Source organism: Leuciscus leuciscus, assembly GCF_965113295.1.
Source record: "Leuciscus leuciscus genome assembly, chromosome: 3".
NCBI classification, from domain to species: Eukaryota; Metazoa; Chordata; class Actinopteri; order Cypriniformes; family Leuciscidae; genus Leuciscus; species Leuciscus leuciscus.
In genome coordinates, this window is record NC_138727.1 from 63228896 (window position 1) to 63247885 (window position 18990).

The window sequence follows — 18990 nt, forward strand, 5'->3', positions numbered from 1 at the left end:
AATATGAATGAAAACTATAATATCTCTATAATAAAGTCATAATTTTACAGTTTTAAATAATTTAAATAACTTTTCAACTTTTATAAGTTAAAATTGTCATAAAATCTGCATTCATACTATTTTCATTATAAAAGTAGAGAAATTGTGTTTAAAATTTAAACGTAAATGCTTGACATTTTAAGAGAACTAACCAAAAAACTATGAATGAATGTTTATTTGGTGCATGCCATCTTAAAATAATATACATTTATTCATAATATTTTATTGATTGATTACATGTTGCTGCATGTAGAAACAACTCGAAAATGTTAAAAAAAAATATATAAATAGAAGTAATGAATGAATTTAGTTTTTGTTAATATGCAGATTAATTGCTCATATTGTCCTTCAATGTGACTTTTTTTTTTTTTTTTTTTTGCCATTTATTTTTCATTCATGGTAAAAAGAGGATATTTGTGCATCAGAAAAATCAACAAGGTTGAACAAAATTACATTTATTAAATAATAGAGAGTGAATCACTGTTCAACTCTAGATGGAAGTTTGATGTGTGGTAAAACACTGAAACGAGTTTAAATAAGTTAAAAAGCATATATTTGTTTTCATAATTCCCCTGAAATTGCATGAGATGAAATTTATCCACATTTCCCAGATAACCGGCTCTTATTAAACTGGCCCTGTTTTTTTTTTTAAAGCAGTGATTGGCTTTGCTTCACACATTACAAATGTTCTTCCTCTGACTGAATAAAAATGCAATTCCCACTATATAATTAACATGCCTTGATTTTAAAATATTTTCCGTTATACTTTCATAATCTGTATATTTCTTCAATAGACATGATAAAGATGATAAAGTGATGATAAAGTGTCTCAGTAGTTCATTCATCAAACAAACCGACTCTGCAGCCATAAACTTTAGATATTATAAATCATACACAGGGTCCAAAACTGTCTTTACACCAGATCTGAAAGCACTTCTCAGCCTCTTCCACCTTCTTCTTCTCCTCCATCTTATCTTCAACTGTCTGATCATCAGTTCTTCTGTAATAAACTCTGACAAGCTCTTCATTAAACTTCTTTGGCAGGAAACTGGACAACTGTCAATACAAGACAAATATCACACACAATGAGTTTTATAAAGAGACTCAATCATAGAGTAAATGAAGTACACTGCAAACTTCACTGAGCCGAACAAGACTCAGTTCAAGCTCCAGTCCAATTGGTTTAACAAAAGAATATTATAAAGGAATAAATGGCACAAATTTGGAAAGATTATGCAATGATCTGAAATAAAACAGTTTGAGTGTCATGAGTACCTGATAATCTTTAATGGTTGAAGCTTGGTTGGGATTCCTCTTGCTGTAGAAATAGACGGATTCAATGGGGTTTTTGTCCTTCATGCCGTGATCCAGATCAACCACCTGAGCTTGTGAGAATATGAGATTTACTAAACAATTCTGTTTTATTTCAGTGTAAAAACATGCATCTTAGTCACTAAACACATGTAATCTGGTTTAAGTATGTAAATCTGCTCTGAAATAAGATATAACTTACATAAACTGGTAATTCTTCGGCGTTCAGAGAAACAGTCGGGTCAGTGGGTTTGTACTTCTGCACTGCAGCTTTCCATGATTTCATCAGAATTTCCTGAATTTTCTGATTTGAGAGGGTTTGTTAGTTTTATAAGGTTAATCAAACAGTAAATCAGTGTTTTTCAGTTTCTGTTCAACCTTTGACTTGTGTTCCTCAGTCAGATGAGCTTCTCCCACAAACTTTGGCAGTTTTCTCCTGACGATCTTGTTCAGGATGTTTCTGGATTCCTGCAGGTTTTCCGCAGTGGAGGACGAGATCTGCTCAAAGATCTCATCTGACACCACAACAGAAGATTCATTATTATACATGTTATTTCACAAGTCCTGAGACACACAACCACGTCTCAAAAGAGAATATGTTTATCCTGGTTTATGGTAATCCGGTATATCTTTAGCTCTTTTAGCTTTGAGTTTACATGTATTTCACCTGTTCTTTGAGCTGACCTGTGAGTTTGCTGTATTCCTCTGCTGTATTTATGGCTTCAGAAATCTTCAACATATCTTCAGGTTTCTCTTCATGAAGATCACAATCAGCTAGTACGAGCGCTTCTGCAAACCTAACACATTTGAGTTAGTGTTTCCAACATTTGAAGAATCACAGTCCAATGCTGAATTTGTGTTAGAAGAATAAGTCATGCAGGAGGTTAAATATTGTGAAATCTCATATTCACTGCAAACAGAGAGACTCACATCTCTTCAATGATGTTGCAGATCTTGTGCTGGTAGGCCTGGCGATGGAGAGTGTATCGAGTGCGAAACATGTCATAAACATTATCTGCCTCCTGTTAGACATACAAACACCAGAGTCACAGATCCAGTGCCCATAATGCAGTGTTCACATTCAACAGCTAATGCCACTTTTTACCTGAAGTTTTAAGCAGAGAATATAAATATAAAACAGTGTAGATTAAATTGTAGATAATTGTAGGCACCTTGTCTCTGAAGCAGATGTGATTTCTCCCGTTCACTTCACAGACTCGAGCGAACTTCAGCAGACGCTGATGGTCAAAGCTGTTTCGAATGCCGAGGTGATGACAGTCTCTGAGAAATAAACATTACATATAAATATAAAAAGGATATGTAAATGAGAGGATAATTTGGCTCAAAGTTATAATAGATTCTACATCATAGTGCCATCTGTGCAAAATGCCTAATAATATGTACCGTGCGAAATAGTCCCATTTGTCCACATCAATGCCGTTCTGTTTGTTTGCCACAATCTCATACAGGAAGGATTTGTCTTCAGCTCTGCCCTCGTATGTCCACTGAAAATAAAAGCAAAGGCTATGTGTAAATGAGGCTTCATTCATGCTAACACATCAATAACAGATGAAGTATCAGTATGAACCTCAGCAACTGAATCTTTTGCCCCTTCGATTAACTCTTTAATGAAGGTGACGTCTTTATCATCCAGTCCGTGCTCTTTCAACACATCCTCATTCTCAGTCTTCAAACTCTTCACAATGTCATCAAACATCAGCACTGACATCTGCTCATGCTGCAGTAAAGACACAAAGACAGATGATATCATAAATACATATATTACAGAAACCAACAGCTCTGAGTGTGTGTGAGCAATGTGTTCATTCTCACCTTCCACTTCTCAGGGATATCATCAGGCAAGCCTAAGAAAAAAAATGCAGGTCCCATGTGGATTGTAAGTCATGTTATGAACATTAACAAACTCTTTCAATTTCCCAGACATACACGGCTTGAGTTCTCCATGTCCAAATGTAACAATAACATGAGTAAGAAATGTACATGTCCACAGACACTTACCTCTTATTTTTTTCATTGTTTTTGCTTTAGGAATAACCAGACCATCAAATACATGGGAAAATGGACCATGACCTAAAAAATAAAGAGAAACTGGATAATTATTGGTATGGTTATCATAAATCAATGCTCGATTTGACAAGGGTTTGGGTGAGTTTAGACTCCATGACAAATACAAAAAACACAACACAAAACACTGAATAGTGGATTATTTTCACTTTCCATGTGCATTAGTGCTACTCACCCAAGTCATGACACAGTCCAGCGATCTGAACACACAGGAAATCCTGTTTGGTGATTTTGAGCTCTGGCTGATTATCATGAAGAGTCTTGACCAAACAACCAGCTAAATACGCCACTCTAACACACACACACACACACACACACACACACACACACACACACACACACACACACACAAACAACACCACAGTTTATACCAAGAACACTGAATAGCAAAAATATTTTTATTTGTTTCCTTGCATGCCATGTAAAAACATCAACAACATCAGAGAACGTCTCAGTTACATATGTAACCCTCGTTCCCTGAGTGGGAATGGAGACGTTACGTCAGTGACGACGAAATGGGGGTTTCGCATTGAAAGCCTATCAACTTCGAGATATAGAAAACGAGCCAATGGCAATGGAAATGCCTTGGGTCTGCGGGTTTTGCATGCGTAACTCCGCCCCACCTCGTGGGTATATTAGGAAGTACGCCGGCATAGCGCAGTATGTTTTCTCGCTGAGGAGCCGAGACTGAACTCTGGCGTGTCCAGTGGTACAGCGGAAGTGGCAGGGAGATGTAACGTCTCCGTTCCCAACTCAGGGAACGAAGGTTACATACGTAACCGAGACGTTCCCTTTCGTGATCACTACAAGTTACGTCAGTGATGACGAAATGGGGGTTCCCAGTCTGAGACTGGCACGGACAAAGGACTCTTACTTAACACAGGAATACCAAGGTACACTGGGAAGCATATCTCAGCGGAAATATGCAATCAGTGCCAGCCCGAAGGGGGGAATCACTGAAGAATCACTGGGGTGTCCAGCCGCAGGTGGAAAATTTCAACCCCAGGGGTGGCAAGATGGCTTGCCAAGGGAAAGACACATGCTCAGAGAGGCTTACAGTGGAAATACACATGTGGGGGTCGCCCAGAGGGGGAACCATGCACATGGAGGCACCTGGCCAACGTGAAAGCTGCCGGTGGCATAACTCTGGCGTTGACGTCAACAGCGCTGGAGGAAACTTAAGGCTTATTAGGCTCACCTGAGGAGAATATCATCCCGTCCGTGGAGAAGAATGGCGAGCAAGCGAAGACACCTGAGCAGAATCTAGTACCAGCTGGTTGAAGCGAGTACATGAGAAGAAACTGGCTCCACTCGGAGATTGTAGAATCTCGCGAATGTGTTAGGTGTCACCCAGCCTGCAGCTTTGCAGATGTCTGTCAGCGAGGCGCCATGCGCTAGAGCCCAAGAGGAGGCCACACTCCGGGTGGAGTGGGTCGTCACACCAAGGGGGCACGGTCGACCTTGCTGCTGGTATGCCAAAGCAATGGCGTCCACTATCCAGTGAGACAACCTTTGCTTGGAGAGAGCCTTTCCCTTCAGCTTCCCACCATGACAGACAAAGAGCTGGTCTGATGTCCTGAAACACTGCGTTCTGGCTACGTAAGCACGGAGGGCGCGTACTGGACAGAGCAGTGCCAAGGCTGGGTCTGCCTCCTCCGATGGCAGCGCTTGCAGGTTCACCACCTGGTCTCGAAAGGGTATGGTGGGAACCTTGGGCACGTATCCAGGCATGCTTCGTCAACGGAGAATGCCTGCAGATCCCCTACCCTCTTGATGGAGGCCAATGCAACCAGGAGCGCTGTCTTCATTGACAGGACCTTAAGCTCCACTGATTGCAGAGGCTCAAAGGGAGCATTCTGCAGGGCAGTTAGCACCACTGAGAGGTCTCAAGAGGGAACGAGAGGAGGATTTAGTCTCCTCGCTCCTCTCAGGAACCTGATGATCAGGTCGTGCTTTCCAACGGACTTACCTTCGACTGGATCGTGATGTACGGCAATGGCGGCAACATACACTTTCAGGGTGGAGGGAGACAGCCTTCGCTCCAACCCTTCTTGCAGGAAGGAAAGCACAACACTGATTCAGGCATCTCCGGGGGTCTTCTTGGTGAGAAGAACACCAGTTGACGAAGAGGTTCCACTCCAATGCATAGGCATGTCTCGTGGACGATGCTCTAGCGGAAGTGATGGTAGCCACCACCGCTGGTGGTAGGGTACTCAAACCTGCCTCATCCCGTCCAGGAGCCACACGTGGAGGTTCCAAAGATCGGGACGAGATTAGGTGGTAGGAGATAGGGTGCCCCGTCCCTTAGAAAGAAGGTCCTTCCTCAGGGGAATTGGCCAGGGAGGTGCTGTCGCGAGGAGTACAAGTTCAGAGAACCAGGTCCGAGTGGGCCAGTGTGGCGCATCCAAGATTACCTACTCCTTGTCCTCCCTGATCTTGCACAGGGTCTGTGCAAGAAGGCTCACTGGGGGAAACGCATACTTGCGTTGGCCCCGTGGCCAGCTGTGCGCCAGTGCATCCGTGCAGAGCGTGCCCTCGGTCAGGGAATAGAACAGGTTGCAGTGGGACGAGTCGTGGGAGGCAAAAAGATCTACCTGATCGTCCCCGAACTGATCCCAAATCAGCTGAACCGACCGGGGATGGAGTCTCCATTCTCCGGGGAGAGGCCGAAGCCGTGAGAGCTCGTCGGCTGCACAGTTCAGGTCTCCAGGAATATAAATGGCTCGAAGCGACCTCAGATGCTTCTGACTCCATAGGAGGAGGTGGCGGGCGAGTTGCGACATACGGCGGGAGCGTAGACCACCTTGTCTGTTGATGTACGCTACTGTCGCGGTATTGTCTGACCGGACTAGTATGTGCTGACCCCTGAGCAATGCATGGAAGCGGGACAGGGCGAGACGTACAGCCAGCAACTCGAGGCAATTGACATGCCAAAGGCGCTGGGGTCCTGTACAGGAGCCCGTGGTAGCATGTCCATTGCACATGGTGCCCCAGCCCGTGGTGGAGGCACCTGTCGATACAACAACATGCCTGGAAACTCGTTCTAAGGGCACTCCGGCCCATAGAAAGCTGAGGTTCGTCCACGGGGTGAAGGTCTGACGGCAGGCCGGAGTCACTGGGACTCGGAGCGTGCCGTGTTGCCATGCCCACCTCGGGATTCGATCGCGAAGCCAGTGCTGAAGCGGTCTCATATGAAGCAATCTGAGTGGCGTTGCTGCGGCTGCGGATGCCATATGCCCCAGGAGCCTCTGAAATAGTTTCAGTGGAACCGCACTCTTGCCCTAGAATTGGCGGAGGCAAGTCAGCAGTGATTGCGCGCCGTAGGCCGTAACCCACCAGATTTCTTCGGGACAATGAAGTAGGGGCTGTAGAACCCGGACCTCATTTCGGCTGGAGGGACGATCTCGATCACACCCTTCGCCAGTAGGGTAGCAACCTCCGCTCTCATGATAGGGGCATTGCCACCGATCATAGTGAAGCGGACTCCCCTGAAGCGGGGAGGAGACCGTGCGAACTGAATCGCATAGCCGAGCCTGATAGTTCGGGCGACCCAGCGGGCCAGGTTGGGAAGCTCTAGCCAGGCTACCAAGAACTGTACCAGCGGGGTCATGCGAACCACAGACGTCCCCTCTGTGGTGCAGCGAAGCAGAATGACCAACCCGGACGTGGGTGGCATAGCGGCTCGGTGTGGGGGCACGGTCATTAGCCGCGTCCTGATAGAAGAGACCAGGGAAGGACCAGTGTTCCGCGGGGATCTGTTCTGCCAGGGGTCTGGCGACAGAGTGGAATGAGAGTGGTGAGGCCCGTGGGCGGCGCGCGCTGTCATTCGAGAACTCTGTGACAGAGGAGGGCGATAGTGGCGGGACCCGTGGGCGGCGCGCACTATCGTCCGAGAACTCTGTATGCTCATGGATGAGGGTGTCAGTTCTTTCTTTAACCACATTAGGGTACTGTGGGGCCCTCCACCGGGGGAAGGAGTGGTCCTGCTACCACCTCCTACGAAGACCTGACAGTCATCCTTGAGCTGCCCGTCTCAGGAGCGCCGCTTGGCCTGGCGTTTAGCGGGGCTGGAAAGGGTGGGGGCTGCTGCTGGGACCGTGCGGGAGGGCGCCCTCGGCGGTGAGCAGACTGAGGAACCTGTGCCGACGTCTGGGTGGAGGCAGCAGCTGGCCGTCGGGGCAGGATGTGCTTTATCGCCTCAGTCTGCTTCTGGGCGGTTGAGAACTGTTGGGTGAAGTCCTCAACCGCACTGCCGAAGAGGCCGGCCTGGGATATGGGGGTGTCGAGGAACCGGGTCCGCTTAGCATCCTGCATATCGGCCAGGTTCAGCCACAGGTGTCTCTCCTGGACCACGTTAGTGGCCATCACCTGACCCAGGGAGCGTGCGGTAAGAATGTTCAACCGGGGGAACCCCAGTGTACCCATTGGCAGCGTCCCCGTTGAGGGGAGGAAAGGCGGAGAAGGCAGACGAGCGATCGCGGGGAGACAGTGGTGCCTTCCAGGACCTCGAGACCTCCTCATGCAGGTCCGGGAAGAATGGCATTGGGGTTGGACGTTGGCATTGACCAGCGGCCGCACCCAAAAACCAATCATCCAACCGCGAGCGCTGAGGACAGGGTGGAGGGTTCCATTCTAACCCAATGCTCGCGGCGGCCCGGCCGAATCCTCACTTTCCGAGGACTCATGCCCACCTTGTGATGCTGCGTTCGACATAGCATCTTCCTCTGGAGCGACGAAAGAAACGCGGGGTGCTTCGGAGAGGGACCACCGCGCTCAGTCGGAGTGCTCACGGGTTGCAACACTGGAGAGGGGGATGTGGGCCGAGGACGAATCTTCGGCGTATTAGTCCACACCGTCACCCTCAGGTCACCCTGGCCACCAGCCGAAGTACGACCTCCCGAGGAGACCGTAGATCGGGGGGTGGACGAGGGTACTCTACCTCGTGAGAGGTCATTGAGTCTCGACCGTAATGTTGCGATGGTCATGTTCCCGCAGTGAGAACATGACTCATCCACAAACTCTGCCTTGGCGTGATCAATGCCCAAATACGCAAGACAGCGATTGTGCCCATCAGAGTCAGAAACTGTTCGACCGCAACGAGAAGTGCACGGGCGAGGCATCTTTAAAAAGATGTGCCGCGTGCAAGCTCTTTTTGTGAGAGGAAAACTCTGCGGATGTTGAAGCGCACAGGGAGAACACACTCACTGGCAGATCACTGCACAGATAATCAGGCAATGTGAACTCGCTGAAATCGCCGTCACTCCAACACCGGAGAGTCGCTCGTCTCGAAGAGTGCTGAGAAAGAGGATGAAAAACTCAGGAATGGCTTGTGAAGTGAAGAGATGATCTTGGCTCCGAAGCGAAAACATACTGCGCTATGCTGGCATACTTCCTTATATACCCACGAGATGGGGTGGAGTTACGCATGCAAAACCCGCAGACCCAAGGCATTTCCATTGGCTCGTTTTCTATATCTCGAAGTTGATAGGCTTTCTATGCGAAACCCCCATTTCGTCATCACTGACATAACTCATAGTGACCATGAAAGGGAACTGTGAACATTTAAATGTAGTCAAATTATTTAAATATTAACTTTAAATCTCTCAAATTATTAATCTAAACATAATTACTTAAACAATCTAAAAAAAAATATCAGAATATAATAATATTTCACCCAAGTGAGTGTTCAAAGCGATTGTGAGAAGCTCCCGAATACACCAGATATGTTCCTCCAAGTTGTTTGATGTGTCGGAGTCTCTGAAACTGAGGTGTATCTGTGATCTTCACCAGCAGGGGGTGCAGCGCAATGTGACCATGAATGGGGTCGTTGAAGATCTACAGGATACAAAACGCACCAGTTCATTGCACTAACATTCGATGCATTCCGTGACTCAACATAAGCAGAAATGTTAAATGAGTAGTTAGTTTACCTTCATTTGTTCTTTTGAAAAGTCTAAGGAGTATTTCTTCAGGATGTCTTGCAATTCATCTGTAATAATCTCCCATGACTGTTGTTTCTCAGGCTCTGGAAAAGCATGACATTTTATATCCTCAGTGTAAAATCGCTTCGGTTACTAACGTACTGTAACCTTGGTGTCCTGAGATGACGGGAATGAGCAATGCATCAGTGTTTTCTGACACTTATGTGGAAAACTCCCGTTTTTCTTAGAATACTGAAGCCTGATTGGTTCATGTCTTTGCACCTGCACAGACAAATTACTTTTCTTCTCGTCAAAATGGACGGGGCCAACTGCCTATTTGAGTAGCTCTAAAAGCCATTTTAGTCCGAATTTTTCGACCGAGGAGCGGCAGCGTCGATTCTTGTAGGCTCAGTAGCACAGCAAGCTACACAATGCTCGTTCCCGTTATCGTTCCCTAGTTACGTTAGTAACTGGAAATTTTCCTTACAATACGATTCACTCGCATTGCATCAATGTTTTCTGATGCTTATGAGGAACGTACTGCAAAACGCTGTGTTACTAGTGCAGAACGGAAGGCCGTCCTGCAAGTCCGTATCCAGGGGTGCTTGATGCCAAAAGCCCCATGGCAGACTTCTAGAGCGATAGGGACTTAAATACGTCCTATAAGAGGAGCTTTGGGTCTTTTATGAGACTGTGTTGGGGCCAGGAGGTTAAACCTCCACTGAGAAATCTAACCACCAGGTTGTATTTCCCAACTGACTTGCCAGCAATAGGAACATAGTACGCCGTGATAGTTGGTGCGTATACCTTGAGCATGGACGGGGTGCGTCCGCTGTCCAACAGCTCCTGTAGGAATGCAAGTACATGAGGGATCTCACAAGAAAAGGGGTCTACGTCCAGTACCGGCCAAGCACAGTGCCTCCAATGCCCAGAACTGAACAGGGGGTTGGGAGATGAACACACGCTCGCATTGGGCGGGACTCAGCCTCCTCTTCTTCATGCCCAAAATATCAGGGCTGCTTGAGCTGCTCAGGATCCAGCTCTAGCCTAGGGCGGGGTCCCTAATTCCTGGGAAATAGGTAGCGCTTAGCTGAGCGGAAGCGCTGCTTCACCTTGTTTTGCCTTTTCCTGGGGCTGAGCCAGTGCGCGGGCTGCGCGGGTGAATCGACACACGCGGGCGCTGGGCCGAACATGAGCTCGGTACAGTTCCGTTGCTCAGCCCCGGTGGCTCCGCTGTTTCTTCCGTCTCGGCTTGAGAGGGGAAGATCATTTGGAGAGTGTGCGAGGCATGATTGATCGCTCTCTTGAAAGAAAGTGATCTTTGGGCACATCAGGGCAAGACTCATGCTCTGGAAGTAAGAGCAGCTGTTCTCTGTGGGAGCAGCCATGGCGTGGACACATCCTTGTCAAGCGATGCCCTCTGTGTGCTCATCCAAGGGGTGCAGGGAAGCCACTCTCGTGGCATGACATTTTGCAACAAACAGCTTGAATTTGCTCTTTTAGATGAGAAAATTTGCTCTTTGAAAATCCATTTGTCTGTGAAGTTACACAGACGTGAACCAATCAGGCTTCATTATTCTGAGAAAACCTATGTTCTCCCCATAAGCATCAGAAAACACTGATGCAGAGAAAGTGTACCGTATCGAAAGGGAAATATATTGTAAACGCAATAAAACATTTCAGCAATGCATTTACAGTGGATTTGTATGGCCAAGACTTTCCAGAAAAGTGTAGCTTATATTTGTGTTCATTTTAGCGCTAATATAAATGTTTCCATACAAACAATGAGCAGTAAAGTTTTCTCATTTAATATTTTAGCGGTGGGACTATTTTTAGGAAGTAGTTCAAGCGGTTCAAGTTCTGGCAATGCCTTTCTGACGTAATTCCTGTAGGTGTCTTTATTTAAACAGCTTCCTTTCTATCCTCGTTAAATCTTTTGTGTTCACTGTATTTCTTGTCATCTCAAGTCAAGTCAAGTTGCGATCCAAAGAAACAAATATTTGTATTAACTAAACGCCTTTGACTTGAACGATAATCTTGTGCTGAACTTCTTTTCCCCTGGGTTGTAAATCATGTGTAACAGATGAATATTACTCAAAGCACAAATATAGGAGCAGGAGATAGGTGTATCACATGAAATTCAGTAAATAATATATACACATTATCATATGACAGTGAGTTGTTTACATGTCTTAACTTACCTTCAATTTCTTCATATGACTTTTTTAGATCTTGAAGATTTTTCCTGAGATCAGAGAGAGTTGTTTTGTGTTTTTGCATCTTCTCTTTTGTCTTCTTTTTGTGGGTTGTTAAAAGCTCAGATGAGAAGGCAATAAAGATCTCTAGAACTTCTTACAGATTTTATAGATCCAGCAGCTCAACCCACTGGAATACATGAGGAAAGTTGTCATTAAACTATGAGGGTGTGTCTCAGACAAACATTGAACTGTAGTGAAGGGGAATGAGTCGGATCAGAGCGACTGCTGCTGGAAACACATTCAGGGAGTGCCGATCACACAATATTTACTGTACAGTTCTTGTAAATGTATTTATCTTAAAACTTTGGTAGGGGAGAATATTTAAGCCCTGTTAAGTTTTAACAACTTTTCTGGGCCGGCAGAATTAAATTACATATAAACCTTTGAAGGAGTGATCCAGCTCTCAGATTTAATAAAAAATATCTTCAATTTTGTGTTCCGAAGATGAACAAAAGTCTTACGGGGTTGGAACAATATATGGGAGAGTAATTACTGACAGAATTTTCATTTTTGGGTGAACTAACCCTTTAACAAGTTAACAAGACACACCTGGGCAACATGGAAACAAACACGGCCATTGCCATAGGACACAATGAACACAGAAACAATGAGAACAGAGAACACTTAAAAGTCCTTAAGAAAGGCTAACAGAAGACTGGAATCATGACATTAACAAATATATGCAAATAGTTAGGTCATGCAAAAATATAGCATTTAAGTCACCCTTTACTCCCCTCATGCCATTTCATATCTGTATAACAAAAATCTGTATACAGTCAAATTTTAGTGAAGCTTCAGAATTGATCAGTTTGAATAGATAAATCAGAAATTGATTTATTAAACTCTAAAATACAAATATTTAATATACAATTAAATGTACTTAAATCTATTTTAAGCCCTAATTGGAACTTTGTAAAATATAGATTTTTTTTCTTACTTTGTTTTTTAACAGTGATTTTATTAGTATTGTACTAAAATGCAATTTCCGGTTCATACAGATCAGGTTTTTAAAACATAAATATTATGAATTATCTAATAATTTCATACTAATTAACCCTTGACTGCATCTAATATTTATATTAATTTCAATAATAAAGTCTTACCTTCACTTTTCTCATACAACTTTTTTTACATAAAGAATTTTCTCTCTGTATTTTGAGTTGTCAGGTCCAGATATCTTCTCTTTTTTTTTTCAATAATCTGCTGTCGTCTTGCTCATGTGTCGAGGAGGACGGTAATGAAGACCTGTAGAAATGTGTAGAGATTTGATAGATTCAGAGACTCAACCCACTAGACTAGGTAATCATGTATCAGCCCAATCCTCAAGCTGATTCTGCCTGCACTCATAGTTACAGATACAACACTAGACAAGGTTCTAGTTACAAATACAATAATAGACTAGGTTATAGTTACAGATACAACACTAAACTAGGTTATAGTTACAGATACAACACTAGACTAGGTTATAGTTACAGATACAACACTAGAATAGGTTCTAGTTACAGATACAACACTAGACTACGTTATCATGCATAACCCCAATCCTCATGCTGATTCTGCCTGCAGTCATAGTTACAGATACAACAGGGACACACATCACTGTACGTTTTGTCCACAGAGGTCTGAAACATAATTATGTGTTGTCTCTTGCCATATGTAAAAGGTGTTTGTATTTTTAGATCAGTTTTAAAAGGCAATGTTTTGCTTTCTAGTGAATTTTTATTTTGAATGTTGTTTGACTTTATCAATGAAACATGTTCTAATTTGTTTAATTTCTTCACTATAATAAGCAGAGGATATAGGCAGAGTTTTTTTCTTTCTTTCTTTTAAAAACACATTTAAAAGATATCCTGCCATCAGGAGCCACCTATTCCCTATAACAGGCCTTTAGTGCCTATATCGTGCATCATAGAGTTCAGAACATGTCTTTCAATTATATTTAGACTAATATTTCTAGTCATAATTTACATTTGCACTTAAAACACAGATAGCAAGCCACCATCGAAACAATGTTAAATCGATGTTAACATGTCAACGTTAATTGCATTGAACCAACATCACATTTGCACCTGCAATTAATGTTGAAAAATGTTGAAATTTCAACCAAACATCAATGGTAGTGGCATTGAATCAATGTTACAATGTGATGTTGGATCAACATCATGCTTGCACTCTCAGAAAATGAAACACAACTACAACTGACTTACAACCACAAAGCCTGAAATCAACTGCAAGTAAAAGACAATAAATATCTAAAGATCTCAGCAGAAGTTCTGAAATAAAAAAATAAAAATGTGTGTAGTCAACATTACGGTGATCGGTGTTCGCTTTAGTTGGGCTCTTGACCCTACACCAATTAACATTAGTTTTTTCTCGTTTATAAAACACATTTGTTATGGCAAGAAAAAGCCAAGAGGAAGTTTATTAGGTGTTTTTGGCTGTTGTGGTGATGTAAAAATCATCATAGATTTGTCTGATTCACTAATTCACCCTCCTTGTGTCTAATCTTGGATTATATGTTATTATATATTGATCATAGTATCTCTGTGAAACTACAGTATGATTCTACATCCAGAATAAAAAATATTCATAGTAACTGATTGCTGTTGGAGTTCTTGCTGTAGTTTCACAGTGGTGGTAATGTAACACATTTGATACAGGATTAAACTCTGAATGAGATCAGAGAATGAAGAGACTTTATGATGATTATGTCATCATCTGTCTGTGTGTGATAACAAAAGTAACTTACAAAAACAGTTAAAACCATCAGAGAAATAAACTGATGTTAAAAAGTCAAGGGTCAAAAGTTCAACAAAAGCAAACACTTAAATAATCAACAATCAAACCAAACATTTTCAATTAAATGTCAACATCTAAAATTCTGTTATTTCTCAATAATAACGTCTGTAGAAGTATGACAGAAATTAAGTCAAACTAGTCAGTAATAAGTGTAATAATGTGTAATGGCTGGAAGCAGGAATGGACTGAGAGTAAAAAAACAAATAGGCCCCACCACAGCTACAAACAGCCACTACTATCTCACAATGTTACCGCAGCCAACGTATCGCATTTATAGCAAATAACATCATAAAACATATGGGGACTGAGGTTTATTATCATATGAACTAAACTACTTAATCTACATGAAAAAGAGCAGATAAGTCTCAGTATAACATCTGTCAGTTAATATTAAACCAAATTACTTTTAGATAACATATATTCTTATACATATTCTTATAAAACTTTCAATGTTATGGACAGCAAACACATTTTTTCAACATGAATATTAAAGTCATCAAGCAGTAGAACAGGCGATGACAAGGAACAAGCGAAGGGTCAACAGTTCACTGAGTGAGCAAAATAATTATGAGAGCGCCATGCAACCCTAAAACCATATAATCAAATGTAGTAGTGTCATGAAAATCAAGTTGTGCGAGTCAGAAATGATCTCGATAGATGACATCGAGACCACCCCCTTTACCATGCACTCGTGGTCTAGCCACCAGGTGCTCTTCGTCATTTCTGACCAAAACATTTTCTGTTTTTAATTGTTAAAAATCACAGCTTCATCGGAATGTTCCGAAACTTGGTGACTTTTATGGCATTAGGTATGTGAACACACAAAAAAATTATGCAAAAACGTGTACACTTCACATCGAATTTATTTAAAAAAAAATTATAAACCTTGGCAAAAAGTTTTATTTGAGAATTTCTAAAAAATACATTCAAATCCACATCTTAAAAGTAAGTAATTTGGTCCAAAAACAACTAGAGAATTCCCAAGCCTCTCCATAGAGAGCTATACAGGCATCTAGTGGTAAACCCATGCAATAACATGTAATGTTAAATTTTTTTATCAACAGATGGCGCTAATCTGACTTCAAAAAATGGATTTAAAAGGCCTAGTCTCTATATCAGGGGTCTCCAACCTTTTTTCATTTGAGAGCTACTTTTTAAAAATGAAAGTGGCCGAGAGCTACTCATGTAATACAATACTTAAATCTCTTAAATAATGTCTCATAACTCTCATATTAACAACTATCCAAACTGTTTTAGACCTAAAATAGTTTGTGTAGTAGGCCTATATATGTCACCCTTAAATGTCAGACAAAAGAACAGAATCAGATATTTAAAAAAAATATAGAAAATTGTACCTTGCATATTATACTGTAAAAACACATAATTATAGTTTATTTTAGAGTGCATGATAACTAGAGATGAAATGGCATGAAAATTTCATTTCATGATTATAGTGACCAAAATGATCACGGTTATCACAGAATCCTGTTTAAAAAGTACTAATACTACACAATAAAATCAATTAATTAAAGTTTTATGTCAAAAACCAGCAAATAAACTTAGCATCAATATGCACTTTTTGTTTACATAAACATTAAAATAATAACATTAAAAATGATGGCCAGATTTGAAAAGTGTCTTGCAACATGTTATATACCAACATGTACAAGTTCAAATAAAGTTTTGACAAAGAAGATTTTATAAAAAGATAAACCTCGCATATTTCAGCCTTTAAATCATTTTTATAAAAAGAATGAGTCAAAAAAGATAAATTACAGACATTTACAATGCACATGATTAGCTTATCTTTTATTATTAATAGTAAAATTCGGTCAGATTTTTCCGTGGTGTCTGTCGTTGCTATGCAACCATGCAACCATGCACTGCGCTCTCCACAACGACAAAGAAGTTTTAATAGCTAACGTTAATGGATTTCCACCCCCGAAAAAACGCTTGCTGTCGCTCTGCTACAAGATTTATTTACGGAGAAGAAAAAAACACCCGTAGTGTTTGGGTGCACCCCCATCCTTCATGTTGACTTGCTGCGCCTGGAAAAAACGAGCGCGTCGCTTCAATTATTTGAAATAACGAACTTGAGCGCGCAAAAGACGCAATATGTGAACGGCCCTTGGCGAGCTACCTCCAATCAGGCCACGAGCTACTGGTAGCTCGCGAGCGACGTGTTGGAGACCCCTGCTCTATATTAATCAGAAATACTGCAATAATTGAAGAAATATTTGTAAAAATTAGAAACATTTTTTTTAAATTAATTTCAATGGCAAAAATGGACTATAAATATTGCATAAATATTAATAAGTAACATCATATTATCTCAAAATACAAAATTAAAAAGAAAAAAATATTATTCAACAAAAATAAATTGCATTGGCTTTACTGGGATGGAGAAAGTAAAATTTTTAGGTGTCCGGTCACTTTTGACCGGGAAGACAACAAGTGTGACTCCGAAACGAAGAGCACCTGGGGGCTAGATAAGCACATCCATCCAGCTTGTGTAGATTTAACCGCAGAAAATCATCAAGAACTTGTGAGAAGAAAATGTTAAGTTTGTTGTCGTTGATAAATCCATTGAGATAAGGGGCTTTATCAGAGATAGATCGACAGTTCAGAACAGCAAAGTGACGATGTGAGGGATTCAAAGGTGAGGTAGGCCTGGATGATATAGTTAGACCAGATGCATGGAAGAACATCAGGCTTGGAGCAGTGGATACTCATGGAGACTCGGTGAGCAATGTATATACCGTGGACAATGGAGAATTCTTAGTCTATGGCAGTTTTCAAACATCAAAGAATCAAGACGCTGACGGCAGTTCAAGGCCCTTGGTTGAGCCAGTGAATATCCAATTACCATTACGGATTACAGACAAAAAATGAGGCAAAAAAAGGAAGGAAATAAACGAATTTTTTTTTGCTAGAGGCATGTTTGTACCGTCGGAGCAATGCTAATAACTGGCGAAAACCACGTTAGCCAGACCCTCTGCACCACATCACCAACAACAACAAAAAAAGCAAACTAAGAGGGAGACAACACAAGATAGCAAGCATTAAACAAACAATGCAACTGATAGAGAAATCAGAAACTCACCCATCTGATGAGGCGAAAGTGGCGGAAGATTCAGAAGGGTAGAGAGCTCGCAGAAGCCCGACGGCAAAACTAGCATGCAAAAAAGATTGCTGTGTCACGTTACACATTTGCATGTTACGACCAGAGATGTATTATTTATTGTGATGGTCTATCAGAAGAGCTGTGTGGTCTTTAAGTGTTTCTGCTCTTTGGCTCCTCCTACTCAATCCATCTGTGGACGATTTCCCTCAGCTGCACCTGCTTATCAGTCCAGAGCGAGACACAGAAGAGCGTGAGAAACAGAGTTTAGAAACATTTCTCCAGAGCGCTGTCTGTGTCCTGTCTCTGCAGTTTCCAATTCGTGTTGTTGAACATGAGAACTGTTTCAACATGAGAACAACTTTCCACTCTGTGGTATTGCATTATTACTCTCCAGCTCATTCTTCAGTCTGTATTTATAGCCCACAGTTTGAGCTGTATGAATGTTTTTAATGTTGCTATATGGTTTTAATATCATATCTGGTGCTCCAGTGCTTTGTTTTCATTTCGTAAACAAATCGTTTGGACACTGAACTTCTCCTGTCTTCGTTCAACCATTCCCTTCAATAATTAAACCTGTGTATTATAAGTTAATACCTTTGTCATCACACACTCCTATGTATTACTTTGAATCCAAATAACTGTGATTTATTGTTGAATCAAAGAAAGAGAATTACAACAATATAAAGTTCCAAGTGCCCAACCAAAGGGAACACCGATCACCATAATGATGAGTTAAAACATTTTAGGAAAATCTACATCAATTTATGAAATCAGCTAATGTGATGTTCTCTCAAATTTTTCAGTTGTATTGACAATTCAACATTCAAGATGACTTTTATTGTATTTTAATAGTACAGATTATTAGATTTTTTCAATTAAGTTTAGGTTAAGACAATAAGTAAAGTAAACTAAAAAGTGAGAACAACTGTTAACACACAACTAGAGAAAAAAAAAATAGGGGAAGAAGCCTGATTGGCTTATGTTTCTCAAATAAATTTAAGTAATGCGAGTTATTAACCCCATAAAATCCACGATATCGGGTGCGAAAATCTTCGTTATAATGTTATTTACGTTATTTTTATAGGCTTCCCTATATGGTATCACCCAATTCATGGTATCATTTGAAAGCTTAGAATCTGAACTTTACAAAGAATACCATTTTGTTTTTATGATACATATTAGCTCAAATATGCATTGGTCCCAGACAAAAATTTCCGCTTTATGATTGCGAAGAAATATTTCTACGAATATTTATTTTTTATATATTTCACAAAACAGTCAAGTCATATATCACAAGAAAGCTCTCATTCTAATGAATTTGCCGATGTAGTTTATTACATTTGATCGAATGATCTTAAAAATAGGATCAAACTGAGATAACAGTGAAAAGTATCATATTCCAGCTCCAATTACGGCTTCAGTCAGCCACAAACAGCCACAAAATCTATATCAC

At 41.7% G+C, this 18990-nt stretch overlaps 1 protein-coding gene across 3 annotated transcripts; it reads right to left on the minus strand.

The window, feature by feature from the left end:
- Positions 1 to 293: 293 nt before the first annotated feature.
- LOC309493712 (deoxynucleoside triphosphate triphosphohydrolase SAMHD1-like) lies at positions 294 to 17653 on the minus strand. Of its 3 annotated transcripts, none has more exons than XM_082162920.1 (17): positions 17517 to 17653; positions 12718 to 12859; positions 11558 to 11741; positions 9366 to 9460; positions 9110 to 9270; positions 3611 to 3726; positions 3370 to 3441; positions 3184 to 3215; positions 2939 to 3088; positions 2755 to 2855; positions 2523 to 2631; positions 2281 to 2372; positions 2035 to 2147; positions 1729 to 1865; positions 1553 to 1645; positions 1315 to 1419; positions 294 to 1095 (listed from the first exon to the last, which is right to left on the minus strand). In XM_082162920.1, exons 3-17 carry the CDS (start codon positions 11634 to 11636, stop codon positions 928 to 930), a joined length of 1623 nt encoding a protein of 540 aa, XP_082019046.1. In that variant the 5' UTR covers positions 11637 to 11741; positions 12718 to 12859; positions 17517 to 17653; the 3' UTR covers positions 294 to 927. The 3 variants fall into 3 exon arrangements, with proteins under 3 accessions (XP_082019046.1, XP_082019044.1, XP_082019045.1); XM_082162918.1 differs by having other exon boundaries at positions 295 to 1095; positions 1553 to 1654; positions 17517 to 17652; XM_082162919.1 differs by lacking the exons at positions 12718 to 12859; positions 17517 to 17653 and having other exon boundaries at positions 295 to 1095; positions 1553 to 1654; positions 11558 to 11947.
- Positions 17654 to 18990: the final 1337 nt, after the last annotated feature.

Bases quoted from the DNA above. Each gene is read 5' to 3' on its own strand.
- LOC309493712 (XM_082162918.1), bottom strand. From the start codon at position 11,636: ATGCAAAAACACAAAACAACTCTCTCTGATCTCAGGAAAAATCTTCAA. The intron at 2,632-2,754 runs GTACATATTATT...TTTATTTCTCAG, and splicing joins AAATGGGACTATTTCGCACG to AGACTGTCATCACCTCGGCA. The intron at 1,866-2,034 runs GTCAGCTCAAAG...TTGTGGTGTCAG, and splicing joins GGAATACAGCAAACTCACAG to ATGAGATCTTTGAGCAGATC.